A 16,759-nucleotide genomic window follows, 5' to 3' on the forward strand; every position below is an offset into this window, starting at 1 on the left:
GAGGGAAAAGCTATGGTGCTAGGCATTGTGAAAGTTACCAGAGGTGACTGGGCCAAGGAAGTGGAATGGTGCTCTTCTATGTTTAGAGGGAAGGATGGCATTGCTCTCTTAGGCAGGTTGGCTTTTAATGGGTTTATCTATCACATTTGGTGGGAGAGGAATAGGAGAGTGCATTTGGAACCTGCTAGGAGTAGCCAAGAGGTGTTGGGGCAGATCATTGCTGATGTGAGGATGAAAGCTCAATCTGTAGTCATCAAAGGTGTTGATTCCATGAGAGGCAGGAGGGTTGCTGATGAGTGGAATCTTGATTTCCATTTTGCTATTCCTGTTGTTGTGGAGTTAAAGTGGCAGGTGTCACGGCCTTTTTGTCCCGTTAGGTCGACCCGGCATATTATGCTCAAAGACACGGGTCGATAGTGCGGAATATCAAATCCTAACGTGCCGTGCGGCGCTATGCATTCCCTCCTAATACATAGCCAGCCTTCCCGAACATATTCGGAGCATCTCGACTATCAAGTCACCTTGGTTCCCAACCAACAATGCGGCATGACAACAACGTGTCCCAACCTACGAGCATAGCTCGAGCCGTCCCGTATAACGCTTCCTTGAGTCATAGACTCTCGCCCACTATAAAGGATACCAACATATGTGCGGAGCACACCAAGCCGCATATGCAGATCTTGCCATCTAGTCTCAAGCATCCGGCACCTTACATCTCGGCTACCATCCGGACATTGGGCATAGAAGCATCCATCTCTAATAAGCTACCTCATGCCCAACATAGCACATCAAGGCTTGGCCCCTTGAATAGCTCAATCCTCCTTATGGAATATGCTAGCACGACGCACGCCTCGCCATGGCATGAGAACATGCAACACACCTTCCAAAGGAACCCGCAGTAACCTATCTCCAGGTACTGTCCCGAGCCATTTCCTATGACAAGGGAACCCGTGCAATATGCTTCTCTCGCATACGCTAGGCCGGCCTCATGGGTTGCGCCACGAGGATGCTCACTTTCGTGCATACCATGCTAAGATGGGCGAGCTCCCATCCACGAGGTCTTGGCATATGCTGGATGCATATGAGGAAGGGAGACCACCCCCTCCTAAGGTGCAAACTTCTTGTTTTGCCTATTTCCACAAGGAAACATCAATCCTTTTAACCAGGCATACTCTCGTCCAAATGACCCTTCGTATCCTTGACAAAGTCTTGAATGCCACGGATGTCCCCGTGCATGGCCTAAGGAAGCTTGCTAGCACTCTTGCCCTACTTCGACTTCGTATTCGGCCCTCCGGCCTATATGCTTGTGCGTGCTCTCCTAGCACTCGTCACGTCATATGCATGCTCAAGGATATGTACGTGACACAGGGACCTGAGGAGGGTGTTGCTCTTATCAATTCAGATGGGTCTTTTGCTGTTGACAGTGCTGGCTATGGTGGTGTTGTGAGGAATCATTTGGGAGAGGTTTTGGCTGCTGTGAGGGGAAAAGCTACTCCTAAATCAGTGCTCTATCATGAATTTCAGGGTATTGAAGCAGGGTTAAGGCTGACAGCTTTGCTGAGGTTATCTAAGGTTGTGATTGCCACAGACTCTATGGTGGCCTGTTCCTTTCTCACTTCAGATCACTTGGTCCCTCCTTGGGAAGCTGGTTTTCTGTTTAGGAAAATCAAGAAGCTTATGGCTATGTTTGAGTTCAGCAGGGTGCAACATGTTTTTAGAGAATTGAACCAGGTGGCTGATTGGCTCTCCAAAAGCAGACCAATTGGTGAAGAAGAAGTCTTGTGGACAGATGATATTGAGCCTGAGTTGGTGCAGCTTATTGAAGATGATAGGCTTGGAGTTGTTAGGAGAAGAACTAAATCATGCATTTTATTGTTTTAATAAGTTTGTGTGAGTTTTTGTTTATTTTTGGTATGGTGGGTTATATTTTGTATCTTGGGGGCTTTTATGGGCCTGTTAGGGGAGTGTTTCCTCTTAAGGGCATAGGCTAGGTCTTTTTGTTTTTTGACTGTTGTTTTTGGGTCTGGCTCCCTTAGCCTGCTGATTAATACCAAAAAAAAAGATTTAAGAACTCCTGTACTCTCTCTTTATTTCTCTTTTCACCAAAACTAAGTTCTGTTAAAGAAGAAGAAGATAATTTATAGAATTCTGCCTCTCTCTACAATTCTCTCTTTAGAAGAAGAAAATGAAAACACTGTTTACAGTTCTCTCTGTCTCCAACTCTCTACTCTATTTTCTTCTATAGAACTCAGCAAAGAAAAAATGAAGAAGGGAAGAAGCCTCTCTACTGTTCTTCTTCTTTCTCTAGATATTCATGAAGCTCAGAGAAGAACTCTGAGACAATTGTTTGATCAAGTCCTAGTTGCTGTCCCCCTCCTTCATCCCCCTTGATGATGCCTCTATTATTTGTTTATATAGAGAGAAGAGGAAGAAGAAGAATTAGAACTGGTTCATCCTCTCTTTCTGTCTCTACTGTTTACTCTAATAATGGAACCTCTATCTTCCTTCTATCAATCTATCTTCTCCAATAAAATATTCAGCTGTGAAATCCTCTCTCTAAGAATCCATCAAACCAGCAAAATCAACCAAAGAGAAAAAGCATTCCCAATCTCTCTGTAATCTTCACAGCTCATTCTTTCCATCTACTGTTATTTCATGTAGAAGAATAAAATCAGTTAAATCTCTAAGAAAATATTATTCAGCCTAGAATTCCCTCTCTCAATTTCTTAATCTCTTTCTGGAAATATTATGGAATCGACTCTCTCTCTCTCTCTCAAACTCCTATAATTAGCCGAAAGCTCCATGATTCTCTTTCAAAAAGATCATCTTTAACATCTCACTGACCTTATCTCTCTCTCTCTCTCTCCAGTTAATAAGAAGATTTTCCTTCAATCACTCTCTCCCATCTCCTCAATCTCTCTTTCTATTTCAAGAGATTGAAGAAATCTCTTCTTGATTTATGCTTCTCCTTTCTCAAATATCTCTGTGATTTACTTCCCTCTACATAAAATCTAGTCGATCTTCCCCTTTCTCTGTCTAAAAATTAATCTTCATGACTTTCTCTCTCTACTGTATTGTGGAAGAAATCTCCTTCTGCTCTCTAAATATCATATTAGATTTCTTAAATATTCTCAGAAATCTGTTTCTCTAATTTATCCATCGAACCCAATCTTCTCCCTCAATCGATTTCACAAATCCCTCTTTCCATTTGAATCTCTGTTATTTCTTTGTTAGTTTTCTTAAAAAGAAAACTTTCTGTTAAAAGAGGATTAGATGATAAGAGAGGAGGAGAGAAATATCCACCAATCGGTTAAAGTGGGCTGGCATTAAGGTGAGATTCAGTGAGTCGCGGGCTGCTGAAAAGAGACGAAACACCAACTGGATGACGCCACGTGTTGACATAGTGAAACCGGTCGATAGATCGTTGCGAGCTACTTAGTTATCTTGCTCCGCGTTGCATGGAGTTAATAACTTAGAAAAATGCCAGAGACGTCCCACTTCTTCACAACAGTGTACCGAAATATCATTCCCACCGTCGGGTTGCTTCACGTCCTCCTGCTAGATCTGTGCCACGTGTTACAGAAAGATTCGATTTTGATCCAAACTTTAACTAGCTATAATTCTCTCATCCGAACTCCGATTTGACCTCTGTCTTCGCTGTTGGACTCGTCCTCGACTCTACTTTTCATTCGAGCACCAAAGTTGACCAAATGGCCAGAATACCCTTACCACCAAAGTGACCAAAATGCCCCTATTTTATCTGTTTTTCAAGCTCAATTCCACAGAAGACACCTGGAAAAGAGAAACACGTAATTTATCAGAGTAACTGCCCAAAATGGACTAACTAACTCGAGTTAAGAGATTCAGATGGGACATTTTCATGTCTCATCATTTAGTTTACTTGCTTCCTTTATTCTTTTCGTTACTCTTTCAATCAAAACCAACATTTATCTTTGTTTCCTTTCCTTTTTAGGCTAAGTTAGCATTTGATATCTAGACTGGGGGGATAAGACCCTTCGACATCCAAACTACCTTCCTATCCTTGGATCGATCCCGGCTTTGCCGGATTACTACTTGATACCTCCGCTTGGGTGTGCAACCTTTTCGGGTGCATCAACTAGTATGGCCATAGAAAGTGTTTATTTATTCTTGTTTTAAGCACAGATGGGTGCATAATTTGTAATTAATTTTAATTTCAAGTTTATACGATCTGCGAATCGTTAGAGTCTTGTAATTAGAGTTTAGGGTCTATGAGTCCATTGAAGAAACTCGAGGAAGGAATCCAAAGGCGAGTGGGAGATATCAATGGAGGTTTAAAGATGGAGATCTAGACGAACCAAAAGAGGAAACAAGAAGCAAACCAAAGGAGATTAGATCGTCTAGGTTAGGGGCCATACTAGGATCCATGTCTGCTTGATTTACTTTCTCGTGCGTATTTACTTACTTATTTACGCTTTATGTCGTGGATGTTAGTTAGGCTAAATAGTTCACCATAACAAACGTCAGACTAGCGTAAAAGTCCCTCAAAGTAATCTTGAGTAAAGTGCCTATCTAGATTAAGACACCTTTTGCGCCCTTATTCGAGGAAGGTGGGTCGGCCTTCGCAGAGTACCTCCTCTACCTTGGGACAGTGCGGGTAGGTCTATAGAAGAGGCCTACATGTCTAAATGGTTCTACTCAACGAGATCAGCAAAAGAGTTATGGATACTCGAGGCAAAAGGATAGATTAGTCATTCATCAATGAAATCTATCAACCAACAGTCATAATGGTATGATCAGTGAAGTCAAAAGGGCAGGGCCCTAGTCCGCTTTACTCCGAAGAACTGGGATCTTGGAATCACTTATTCAATCGGGGACGATTTTATATTGAATTATGTGTGAAAACTAATGTAAAAACGATGACAAGTTTTAAAACTTTGCCATTTCTTTATGTAGAATTAAGATGACAAATGAGATTTTCAACTTCCGCTCACTTCTCGAGAAGGAGAAGCTGAATGAGCACAACTTCCTCGACTGGGAGAGGAGCCTGGGAATAGTTCTCAGGATGGAAGGCAAGCAAAATGTACTAGAAACTCCTCAAGAAGAGAAAGATAATGAAAAGAGTATTCGGAAGAAGGCAGAGCCAGTAACGTGCTTGATGCTAGCAACCATGGAACCAACTCTTCAAGAGCAGTTCATAGATATGGATGCTTGCTCCATTATTCGACAAATTCAGGAAATGTTCCAGAAACAGTCGAGATTAGAGAGGTTTGAAACCTCTAAAGCACTTATGGACATGCGTCTCGAGAAAGGAAAACCAGTAGGGCCTCATGTTCGTCAGATGATCAGGCTCATTGGTAAGCTGGCCAAACTGGGTTTTCCTTATAGCCAACAGACGGCTACCAATACTATCCTCCATTCCCTTCATAGTGGTTTCAACCCGTTTAAGATGAACTACAACATGAATGGATGGGACAAGACATTGGAGGAACTTCATATCATGCTTCTAACGACCGAAAAGGATGGTAGTAAAGGTGGATAATAAGAAGGATGTTCTTATGGTACAAAAGGACAAGGGTTTCAAGAAAGGTGAGAAACAAAAGAAGAAAACTACGTCAAAAGGAAAAGGCAAACGAGTTGCCAAACCTAAAGACAAAGGTCCTCCTTCTGACACCAAATGTTTCTACTGTGATCGCAAGGGCCATTGGAAGAGAAACTGCCCTAAGTTCCAAGAGGACAAGAAGAACGAAATGGTAGTTTCCGGTTCAGGTATTAACAGTTAATTTATCAAATACTGTAAAATTCCTAATATGGTATTGGATACCTAACATGCCCTATCATTGTGAATGTACAGGTGCAGCTGGAAACTGAGTATTTGGCTAAAGGAGACAAGATCCAAGAACGAGCAAAAGCCTAGACTGCTAAGGATGCTGAAAGGGATTGGAGTCTACTTTAGGCACTAATCTAGATTAAGTGTTTTTCTAGTTTTTAACATCATCTCTGTACTAAGTATTATGGAGAATCAATAAAGAAGTTTATTTCTATATTGAGATGTTATAAAGTGCTAATTTAACAATACATACCAAAAGATTCTAAACTTGGTTAAACCTGCAAAGAGACTTATGACTCTCATAAACAGGTTCATCCTAATCACAAAAGGATGAGGACGGTATGTCCAAAATAACCAAGAATGCTTAAAGAAGCAATGAATCGACCGACAAGAAAGAAAGTCTTGACTCAGAAAAAGATGGTTGATCGTCGGTGTATTTCTAATCTATCCAAATTTGGAATGTCCAAAATAAAGATGAAATAACACGAATCAAACCCTATCCTCCAAAATCCACTAAGTCTAGACATAGCATCCCACTAATTTACCGAAAATCCGTCCAACAGCTAAGCTTGTAAAAGCGTTACAAAATTTAGCTTGTAGAAGAAATTTGGCTTTTTCCACAACCGATCAAGAGAACAAAAGTGTTTGTTGCTCATGATAGTATTCTTATAATAATTAGCATACCTAGTATTCTGGGAGAAAAATACTAATTATTACAAGAATAAGTGGGAGAAAAGTACAAGTCGAATTAATTCGATCATGAGAAAAATCATGAAGAGTCATGAAGAACAATCATGAAAATTGTACAAGCCGATTAAGTCCGACCAAGAGCAACAAAACTGTTAAAAGACAGTAAAACTGCGGTTCCTCGGAAAAAGGAAAAGGTAGAGATTGGATCTTAAAACCGACTGCACAAAAGCGAATGTAATTCGCAGGAGAACTTTCAAAGTAGTTGAAAGTGTCTCTAAAGGAAAAATCTCGAAGTAGTTGAGAATATTCCAAATTGTTGTTCAAAAGCCCTAAAAGGTCAAAAGTAAAATTTCAAAGATTCAGAAGATAAAGGTTATTTCTGAAGCGATAAAAGACCTGTGCAGAGAAGGAAACTGACTCTAGATTTTGGCTAGAAACAAAAAATCATCATGGAATCCATATCTCATCAAGACATGTAGTTTGATAATTTAAGTCAACGGAAGACCTAAATTAGTTTTCTAGAATAGAAAACTGAGAAGGATGGAGACATTCGAGTTTCCCGAAACTAGACAAAAGGAATTGGATTTCCCTAGTCCAGTTATGTCCATACACATGCTTAAAGAATCCATCGACGGATTAAAGCACGCAAGAGTCAGAATCTTCGATTCATAAAGGCAATCAAAATGGTTTTGATCCCTGAGGAATGAAGAAATTCAGAATCACGTACTTCAAGAAGGTAAGTGGGAGCAACAAACCTTCCGGGTCTGTATGCAGAGTACATACAAAAGATTGAGTACGACATAAGATGTTGTGTAACAGTAAACGTACTGACTCAATAAAAGGACCACACACAAGGATAAAATATTATTTTGGGCATCTAAAGGTCTATAAGCGTAGATCATGAAAGATGATAGGATTAGAAAAACTCAGTACGCTGAGACGCTTGAGATCCAAAACCGAAAAATCTAAGACTCGAAAAGTCTAAAAGAATTTCGACCCAAAAACTCATGACAAAGAGCATTGCAAAACCCGGAGTCTGAAAAGACACCGATGAGCAAGCACGCATGAGAGAGACACTTATGTTTGAAAACATAAGGTCAATCATGTTGGACATGATTAACATTTAGACATCTAAATTCGGATTGGAAAACCGAAACACTACTTAAAACATCCTAGAAGGCTAAAGGATGAAGTAGTACAAGAGTTGAAACAAGTCATCGTAGCAAACTTCCAGACATGGAAGGAAAGTAGGATAAAAGTGTTTAGGCCGGGAACTGTTGCAAATACTACATGAGAGTTAAAAGCCTTACTCTAGTAAAGGTTACTAGAAATTATCAAGGTTGAAGATAGCAATCTTCAAATTAATTGATAATTAGCAAAGTTTAAACTGGACTACATCGGTAGTCAAACTAAACTGTCACCTAAGACAAAGTATGAGACTCATACACAAGTCTAAAGGCATGGGTGCATTTAGAATAGACCTTGACAAGTAAATTGAGCGGGTAAAAATGAGTTTTACGGAAGAGGCTTAAATTTACAAACTCTCGTTATCGGAAATAAAGTTAATTATTTCGTAGTCGGCTAAGTTTGGTTTAGTACTTAAATGACAGTCCACAGATAATAAAGTATTCCGAATAGGTTTGTCAGATACGTGATCTGATGAATGAAACCCTATTAAGTAAACTTGGAATATTTATTATCATCTCCCTAGTCCAGGTCGTTGCATGGACAACAACGATTAAGGAAGACTAGCACGGGATGTCGATGAGATAGCGCAATTTCATGGGCTATAGAATAGGAGTATTCAATTCGACTACGTGGGTGTGTAAAAGGTTATACACTGGATAACCCTCGATATGAGAAGTACATCACTCGTGATGAAACGTCAAAATACTTCTCATAAAAGACAATTGGAGAGATTCCTAAAAACATGAGTGCTCCACTCATCTTATGTAAGGAATGTCCGACTTTGGTTCCGTTAAACGTCACGCCGTAAAAGGAGGTTATAAAGGCAGATACTGGAAAGGACAGGATAGACATGAAGTTAACTGGGAGCGCAAGAATGGATTGTGTCATCCTAATCACATTAGGTACAAAGTGTCTTAAGGCCACTTGATGAGTAGCAACTGAAAATGCGTGGCCACGCTCAAACGGATTAGGAGTTAATCGTTTGTCTTTTACAGTTGTACACGGATATCAAGAAAGTTTAAATGATGTGATGTATCAGATGGGATACTAATTGACACGGGAATCGAGCATTAGACTTCGAGGGGGGATGTTGAGGGGGGTGTGATAGTGGAGTTATTTCCACCCACTTCTAAAGTGGAAACGACTCAACAAGGGCAAGTCCAATGTAGGGGTTCGGGCTCCCAATTTTGGGAGTTCTCAAATTTTTTGAACTCTAGTGTCAGTAGGGGTGGCAATTTGGCCCGAACCGGCGGGTTTTTTCCCAAACCCGCCCCTAATGGGACGGGTTTTACCGCCCCGTTAATTAAACGGTTCGGGTTTGGTATGAAGTTAAAAAAACTAATCGGGTTCGGGGCGGGTTTGGTATTAGATAGTAAACTCCGCCCCGAACCGATTAGTATGTTATATATTAAATATTTGTTTTATTTAAGGTTATGTTTCTAAAACTTTAATCTTATATTATCAATTTAATTATTTTATGTTTTATATTATTAAGTAGTTGTAGTGTTTATGATTGATAAACTCAAAGTCTTACAAAATTTTGTTAACAATTGTTATGTTACTTCAAACTAAAATAACTTTTGTGAAACAAAATACTTTGAACCCGACCCGACCCGACTCATTTTATATTAAACGGGGCGGGGCGGGTCGGTAATGGTTTAGCAATTTTTAATTGGGACGGTTATGGTAATTGAATATCCACCCCGATTAATTATTGGGACGGTAATGGTAAAACCCGTTTACTCACGGGACGGAATTGGGAAGGGGATGAACCGTCCCAAACCCGCCCCGTTGACATCCCTAAGTGTCAGGCTTCCAACAGGGGTTCCAAATCCAAATTATGTACGTGTACGATGTGCGTGTGCGGAATTTTGATTTCAATTTTCAACTACAAATTATTAGTTTCAAATACAAAATTATAATTTGATATTATTCTAAAGAGAAAGAGAATTATGAAAAGATAGAAAAAAAAAGTTGGAGAAAGAATTGGAACGGAACAGATTAACATTTTAAAAAAAGTTAATTAAAAAATTAAAAAAATAAAAAATACAAAACTATTAGCCCCTGGGCTCCCGGTTGGAAGGTTGGGGCTCCCAAATTTGAATTTAGAAACCAAAGCCCTTAACGTTGAACTTGCCCTTAACAAACAGGTTTTCTTCACAAAGAGTTCGTTTGACCAACACTATTTTTAATTCCTAATTTAGGAGTTGTCAGCCTCAACTTTTTATAATTAATATATTGGTAATAAGGAGTCACGACAACCCACTTAGCCATTTAAAAATTAACGTGGAGTAATAACCTTGTCTACTTCTTAGTGGTGTTTGAATTGATAAACTTCGTTTATTCTAGTAAATATTACAGTGCTTTCATATGAGTGTTCCAACGTCGTTTATGTAGTAAAAGATAACAATAATAATATTAGTTTGACATATTATATGCATTTTATTTTCGGGACATATTAATATATTGGTAATAAGGAGTCACGACAACCCACTTAGCCATTTAGTCCAAAATTAACGTGGGTTATTACCTTGTCTACTTCTTAGTGGTGTTTGAATTGATAAACTTCGTTTATTCTAGTATTGTAGTATATTTTACTGAGTATCTTTGCAAAAAATAACTTTTGGTTTATAACAGGAATTATTTGTCTGTGGTGGAAAGAGTATAGTGGTCTATCCTCATGGATGAAAGTGGTTCACTTTGTTGAATGTGAGATTCTATAGGCAATGTCGAAAGTTACTATAGGCAATCTCGCTAAAGACAATCCCTTGTTTGGTTGAAGGCAATGTGTGTTTAAGAGGCAATGCGTCAGCCAATGTTTGCCCCTAACGGTGCCAATTGCCGTTAGGTCGGAGCCGGGCGACGACCTCGATTAAATCTTTTCTCTTGCTCTATCTTCTCTCCATTCCAGGCAAAGGGGAGGATTCCCTTCGCCGACAACAGAGATAGAAGAGAGATGAATTGACCACTTGCTAAATACATTGCCTTTAACGATGAAGGGCATTGCCTATAAAATGTCCCTCGTTGAATAGGTATAACTTCATGTTTTTTGGGTTTGTATTGTAATAGTGATAATATTAGGTAGTATATGATTTTGTTTTATACTTGGTGGACAACATTTTTAGTTTACATAATCTTATGTGAGTTATATTCGAGGGATGTTTGAAATTATCTGAGTGGTATATGTAATTAGTGTTTAGGTAAGCATTTTAATATGTTAGGGGCAGAGTTCAAATTGTCTCAGATTATTAGATTAGTAAAATCAAATAACTAGGTTGGTTGTACTGAGTAAACTTTTTTGAGTTATATATTGTGTGCGAGTTTTTTTTTTACTATTTTAGATTAAGTAGGTTTGCTTGTTGAAGTTATATTCTGAGGAGTATGTCTTTGTTTGGCATGCTTTTATTTTTAGAATGGGTGTTTTTGTGCAAGTCTTATTTGGTGCACACATTGGTGTTCTACACTAGAAGCCTTGAGTTATATTTTTTATAAGCACTTAGGTATGAAATGTTCATAGGAGTGAATATTTGTTTGAATATTAGCATATGTGTCTGCATTTTGTTTTATAGATATAATAACTTTGGAGTAGATATGGGGTTTCCGGTTTTGTGGGGCTGGCGGCTGGGGAGCAGTTGCTTTTGCTCCCTCCTGCTTTCATGGAGGGAGCAGGAGCTGATTCAAAGGGTTTTGGTTCTGATTTTTTGAAGGATAATGGTTCTTCATCGTTTTCGAAGGCTGAAGCTTCTGCTTCTCAGGAGAAAGTGGGAGATACGAGTTGGGCTTCACTTTTTCGTTCTAGTGAGAAGAAGTTTAGAGGAAAGCTGGATTATACTTTTCCTGTTGTTAGTGAAGAGGGTAAGCTTCCTCAAATTGATTTGGATGATTTTGTTGAAGAGATAAAGGAGTGTGAGAATTTGTTGATTGGTTCCTTATAGGACAGAGGTTGTCCTTCCCTCTGGTTCGAAGGGTTTTATTTTCTAGGTGGAAACCTAAGGGTGGAATGTTTTTGACTGTTCGTTCTTTATTATTCGGTTTGATTTGGAAGAGGATAGAGTGGTGGAGATGGAGCCTCTTTATATTGTTAATCGACTGTTTTTTGTTCGTCCTTGGAGGTTATTTGTTGAGGATGATATAGCAACATTGGGGACTCTCCCTGTTTGGGTTTGCTACAGGAATGTCCCAATGTTTCTTTGGAACCCTAAAGGATTAGCCATGATTGCGAGTAGTTTGGGGAAGCCGATAATGGTGGATGAACCAACAGCTAAGAGATCGAGATTGGCGTATGCTCGTGTTTGTGTGGAGATTCCAAAGGAGAGTGCTATGCCTGAGGTAATCTCGTTTGATATTAAGAACTCTAAACAAGTTGATATTAAGGTGGAATATGCATGGAAGCCTTTGAAGTGCACTAGTTGTGGTGGCTTTGGGCATTCCTTGGGTAAGTGCACCTCACCTGTTCGACAGAATGTTCAAGAGGATGTTGGGGTAGCTGGAGCTGCTAATGTAGCTCCTGCTGGTCCTGCTCGTGCTCAGGGTGTGGTGCCTCCTGTGGTACCCCCTGCTAAGAGCTTAGGTTTCCTTACTACTTGTGCTCAGGGTGAGGTTCCTTTCAAGGAACCCCCTGCAAAAAGTAAGAATGAGATAGCCTCTTCCTCTCATCCTGACTTGGCTGCTATGGTGGTTGATGATGGACCTTGGACTGAAGTGCGTAGATCTCGAAAGAATAAGGCTATTGATGGTGCTAGAAGGCTTGTGGCTGATGTTAGTGATGAGTCTAGCAAAGGTAATGCTTCAAAAAGATTGTGTGTTGTTGATAATGGAGGTTTAGAGCTTAATCAAGATGGTACTAAGGTAATGGATGAGGGTGCTACTTTTGCTGATCCTGCAATAGTTGCTGAGAAGGTTGCTAAGTTTGGAGGGAGTTTGTCAGGGCTTCACTCAGGCCAGAGGCTGAAGGGGAGGGCTGCTCTTAGATTAGTTAATGATTAATCTTGGTTGTTGGAATGTGAGGGGATTGAATGATTCCCTCAGAATAAAAGAAGTTGTTAAGTTCATTAGGAGTAATAATTTGTGTTTTTGTTGTGTGTTAGAGACCCATGTTGATGTTGGGAATAAGGATAAGGTGAAGCAGTCTCTCATGTTTACTTGGAGTTGGTTGCACAATTATAGTTGTGACAACTCAGGAAGGATTTGGATTTTGTGGGATCGTTGCCAGATTACTGTTACTTTAGTGTCTATGACAGATCAGGTTGTCACTGCTAGAGTGGTGTTAAGGGATGGAAGAAGTTTTGTGGTTTCTTGCATTTATGCTAAGAATTCTATTGTGGAAAGAAGAAGGCTTTGGGATGAGTTGAGGGGTGTTGCTCAGAACCTCCTTGAGCCTTGGCTGGTGTTGGGGGACTTCAACTCCTTCTTAAGGGTTGAAGAGAAGTTAGGAGGGGCTGCTATTAAGCCTAGGGAGTTGGATGATTTTAAGGAGTGTGTTATGGATACTCATTTGTTTGATGGTCCTTTTTCAGGTTGCTTTTTTACCTGGTCTAATTTGCAGGGTGGTGACAGGCATGTTGCTGTTAAGCTGGATAGAGCTTTGGTTAACATTGAATGGGTGCAGGAATTCTCTTCTGCTAAAGCTGAATTCTGGAATTGTGGAGTATCTGACCACTCTCCTTGTATTGTGGGTTTGTTTGAAGGTAATGGTGTAGGACCTAGGCCTTTTAAGTTCTTTAACTTCTGGACAGAGGAGGAGGACTTTGAGAAGGTGGTTTCTGCTGCTTGGAAGGTGCAAGTTACTGGTAACCCTATGTATAGGTTAGTCTGCAGGCTGAAGAAGGTTAAGGCTGCTTTGCTTGTTTGGAAGAAGGAGAGATTTAAGGACTACTCTTCTAAAGTTCAGTTGGCTAGGGAGCAGATGGAGGCTTTTCAGGATCAGTTGAAGGTTGATCCTTCATGTGAGCATGCTAGGAGGGAGGAGAGGGCAGCTGTGGCAAACTTCTCTGTAATGGCAAGGAAGGAGGAAGCCATGATTAGGCAGAAGTCTAGGGTGCAGAAGGTTCACTTAGGGGACAATAATACTAAGTTCTTTCATGCTTCTTTAAAGGAGAAAAGGTCTAGGAATAATATTCCTTTCCTTTACAATGAGGCTGGTGAAAAGATTGTTAGGACTGAGTTGGTAGCTCATGAATGTGTGGAGTTTTGCCAAAATTTGTTTAGGACCTCTAGTTATCAGAGGGGAGTGCCTGAGGTTCTTAATAATATGGAGTTTGGGCAGGTGTTGGATGATATTGAGGCTGCTATGTTAGTTAGGGGGGTTACCAGAGAGGAGGTGGTCCATGCTCTTTCTACTATTGGATCAGACAAATCTCCTGGCCCTGATGGCTTTTCAGCCCATTTCTTCAAGGCCTGTTGGAGCATTGTAGGGGAAGATTTCATTAAGGCTATTGAGAGGTTCTTTGCTACTGGTAAGCTTTTGGGTGAGGTAAATTCTACTTTGGTTACTTTAGTCCCAAAATCTAGTAATGCTTCTAGGGTTAGTGATTTTAGACCTATTTCTTGTTGTAATGTTGTTTATAAGTGAATTACTAAGATCATTACCTTGAGAATGAAGGATGTCATCTTTAAGGTGGTGAGCCCTTGTCAATCTGGCTTTACTTTTGGTAGATGTATTCAAAGATAACATTCTCCTTGCTCATGAGCTGTCTAGTGACTACCATAAGGCTGTGGGGCCTCCTAGATGTGCTATGAAGATTGATCTTCATAAAGCCTATGATTTTATACTGGCCTCAAAGTAAATCAGAGGAAGAGTTGTCTTTTTTCAGCATGGGTTGATGATGCTAACATTGTGCTTTTCAAGGAGATTTTGGGATTTGAGAGTGCTACTTTACCTGTTAGGTATCTTGGTGTTCCTCTCATATCTTCTAGGCTTAATTATGCAGTTGCTTACCTCTTATGGATAGAGTGTTGAGTAGGGTTCACTCTTGGAAGACTAGGTTTCTTTCCTTTGCAGGTAGACTTGTTATAGTTAAATCCATTTTGCAAAGCATGGTGCTCTTTTGGCTGAGTGTCTTTGATCTTCCCAAAAGAGTGCTTAAGGAGATTGAAGGGATGTTGAGTAAATTCCTTTTGTCTGGGCCAAACATGGGAGGAAGGAAGGCTGCCATTGGGTGGATGTCCATTTGCTTTCCTACTGCTGAGGGTGGTCTGGGTGTTAGAAACCTTGTGGTGTTGAATATTGCTTGCTGCCTTAGGCATATTTGGGACATTTTTTGTCATAAGAAGACTCTTTGGGTAGACTGGGTGCAAATTAATCTCATCAAGAAGAAGAATTTCTGGTTAATGGGGATTCCTAGTAACTCTTCTTGGGTTTGGAGGAGATTGCTTCAGTATAGGCAATTTGGTATTCAATTTGCATTTCATGTGGTGGGTAATGGGGCTCAAACTAAGTTTTGAGTTGACCATGGCATCCTTTGGGTCTTTTATATGCCTCCTTCTCTGATTCCTTTAAGTATGACAGTAGACTTCATGGTAATGCTAATGTGAATGCTTGTATTGTGGATGGTGTTTGGTCCCTTCCAAGTCATGTGGCTGCCTTGCTTGGTCCTATTGTAAATAAACTTGCTGAGATTCCTATTGATATGGGGGCTGAGGATAAGAAGGTGTGGAAGGCTAGTGAGCAGGGGGTTTTCCAGCTCAAGTGCACCTATGAGGCCTTGAGAAAGACTAGGGAGGTCGTTTCTTGGCATAATTTGGTATGGTATACTAATAACATTCCTAGGCACAATTTCATTTCTTGAGTGGCTTTGAAGGGTGGGCTTACCACTAAGTGTAAACTGCTCTTTTGGGGTACTGAGGTGGATCCTCTTTGTTCTCTTTGTGGTAAAGCAAGTGAGGATGATTATCATCTGTTCTTTCAGTGTGACTTCTCAGCCTTTATTTGGAGCAAGCTTCTTCAGATGTTGGGGTTGGTTAAGATTACCAAGACTGATTGGGATAAGGAGGTTGAATGGTGTTCTGCTGTGTTTAAAGGGAGGGATGGAGCTGCTTTTGTGGGCAAGCTTGCTTTCAATGGGTTCCTTTACTTCATTTGGTGGGAAAGAAATAGAAGGCTCCATTTGGAACCTCCTAAGAGCAAGGAATTTTTTTTGCATATATCAGCAGGTTTAAGGAAAACCTGAATCCAAAAACAGAAAGGCTACACAAACATCAACAATAAAAACCCAGCCCATACAAGCCCCAACAACCCAATAAAAACATATGGTCCCATAAGAAGATTACAACCATAAAGACAAGTACAAGAAGAAGAAAACCACAATCAAAAGAAAACCCTTCATCATCTCTGCCTTATTCTAATAAGACCCAATCTATCATCACTAGCCACAGCCTTCATAGCATCACTCAAGTCCCCTGCTGCAAGCTGCTCCATCCCTTCTATTGTCCTAGCCTTAGACAATAAATCAGCAAGTTAATTAACCTCTCTGAAGACATGATCAATACTGAAAGCACTAAACTTGGCCATGTTACATTTGATACTTCTCCAAACTTTCAAAGACTGCCAAGGAGGGACTGCATCAGGCTTATTAACCAACTCACAAGCCCACTTTGAATCAGTAGCCACCTGCACCCTATCAAATCCATAAGCCAAGGCAGTAATCAGGCCAACATCAATGGCCTGCAGCTCATGATGAATAACACTAACAGGATAAGCTCCTGCTTGAACAACACACACAATGTCACCTGCAAAATCCCTCAAGACACACCCAAAACCAGCCTGGTCAGCACTATAAGAACCATCAATGTTGATCAAGATAAACCCAGGCTTAGGAGCAATCCAAGAACAAGGAATGAACTTAGGAGGCATAGCAGTCATATGGAGGTTCCATTGTCCAGCAATATCATCCAATCTAGGACTACTAACAATGCTACAGCTAAGACAATTCATTTTCATTCTCACCTCCTCAATGATTCACTACAAAAAAAAGGGCCAATAGGGACATACATTTTTACGTCTGTCCCTAATATATTAAAGATAGGGACAAATTTTTACTATTTGTCCCTGATAAAATTACAATAGGGACAAAT

The 16,759-nt window shown here is 40.2% G+C and overlaps 2 protein-coding genes across 2 annotated transcripts; both read left to right on the forward strand.

Annotated features, from left to right (window-relative positions):
• The first annotated feature begins 12 nt into the window (after positions 1-12).
• LOC147549052 (uncharacterized) lies at positions 13-1,881 on the forward strand. The gene is made up of 2 exons (XM_086668193.1): positions 13-351; positions 1,369-1,881. The coding sequence occupies exons 1-2, from the start codon at positions 13-15 to the stop codon at positions 1,879-1,881; spliced, it is 852 nt and encodes a 283-aa protein (XP_086524319.1).
• Positions 1,882-14,818: 12,937 nt separating this feature from the next.
• LOC147549053 (uncharacterized) lies at positions 14,819-15,855 on the forward strand. Its single transcript, XM_086668194.1, has 3 exons — positions 14,819-15,100; positions 15,187-15,336; positions 15,487-15,855. The coding sequence occupies exons 1-3, from the start codon at positions 14,819-14,821 to the stop codon at positions 15,853-15,855; spliced, it is 801 nt and encodes a 266-aa protein (XP_086524320.1).
• The last annotated feature ends 904 nt before the right edge of the window (positions 15,856-16,759 follow it).

The sequence above is a fragment of the Eschscholzia californica genome, unplaced genomic scaffold, assembly GCF_041429995.1.
Source record: "Eschscholzia californica isolate CP2 unplaced genomic scaffold, dmEscCali1.0.p SCAF_3, whole genome shotgun sequence".
NCBI lineage: Eukaryota > Viridiplantae > Streptophyta > Magnoliopsida > Ranunculales > Papaveraceae > Eschscholzia > Eschscholzia californica.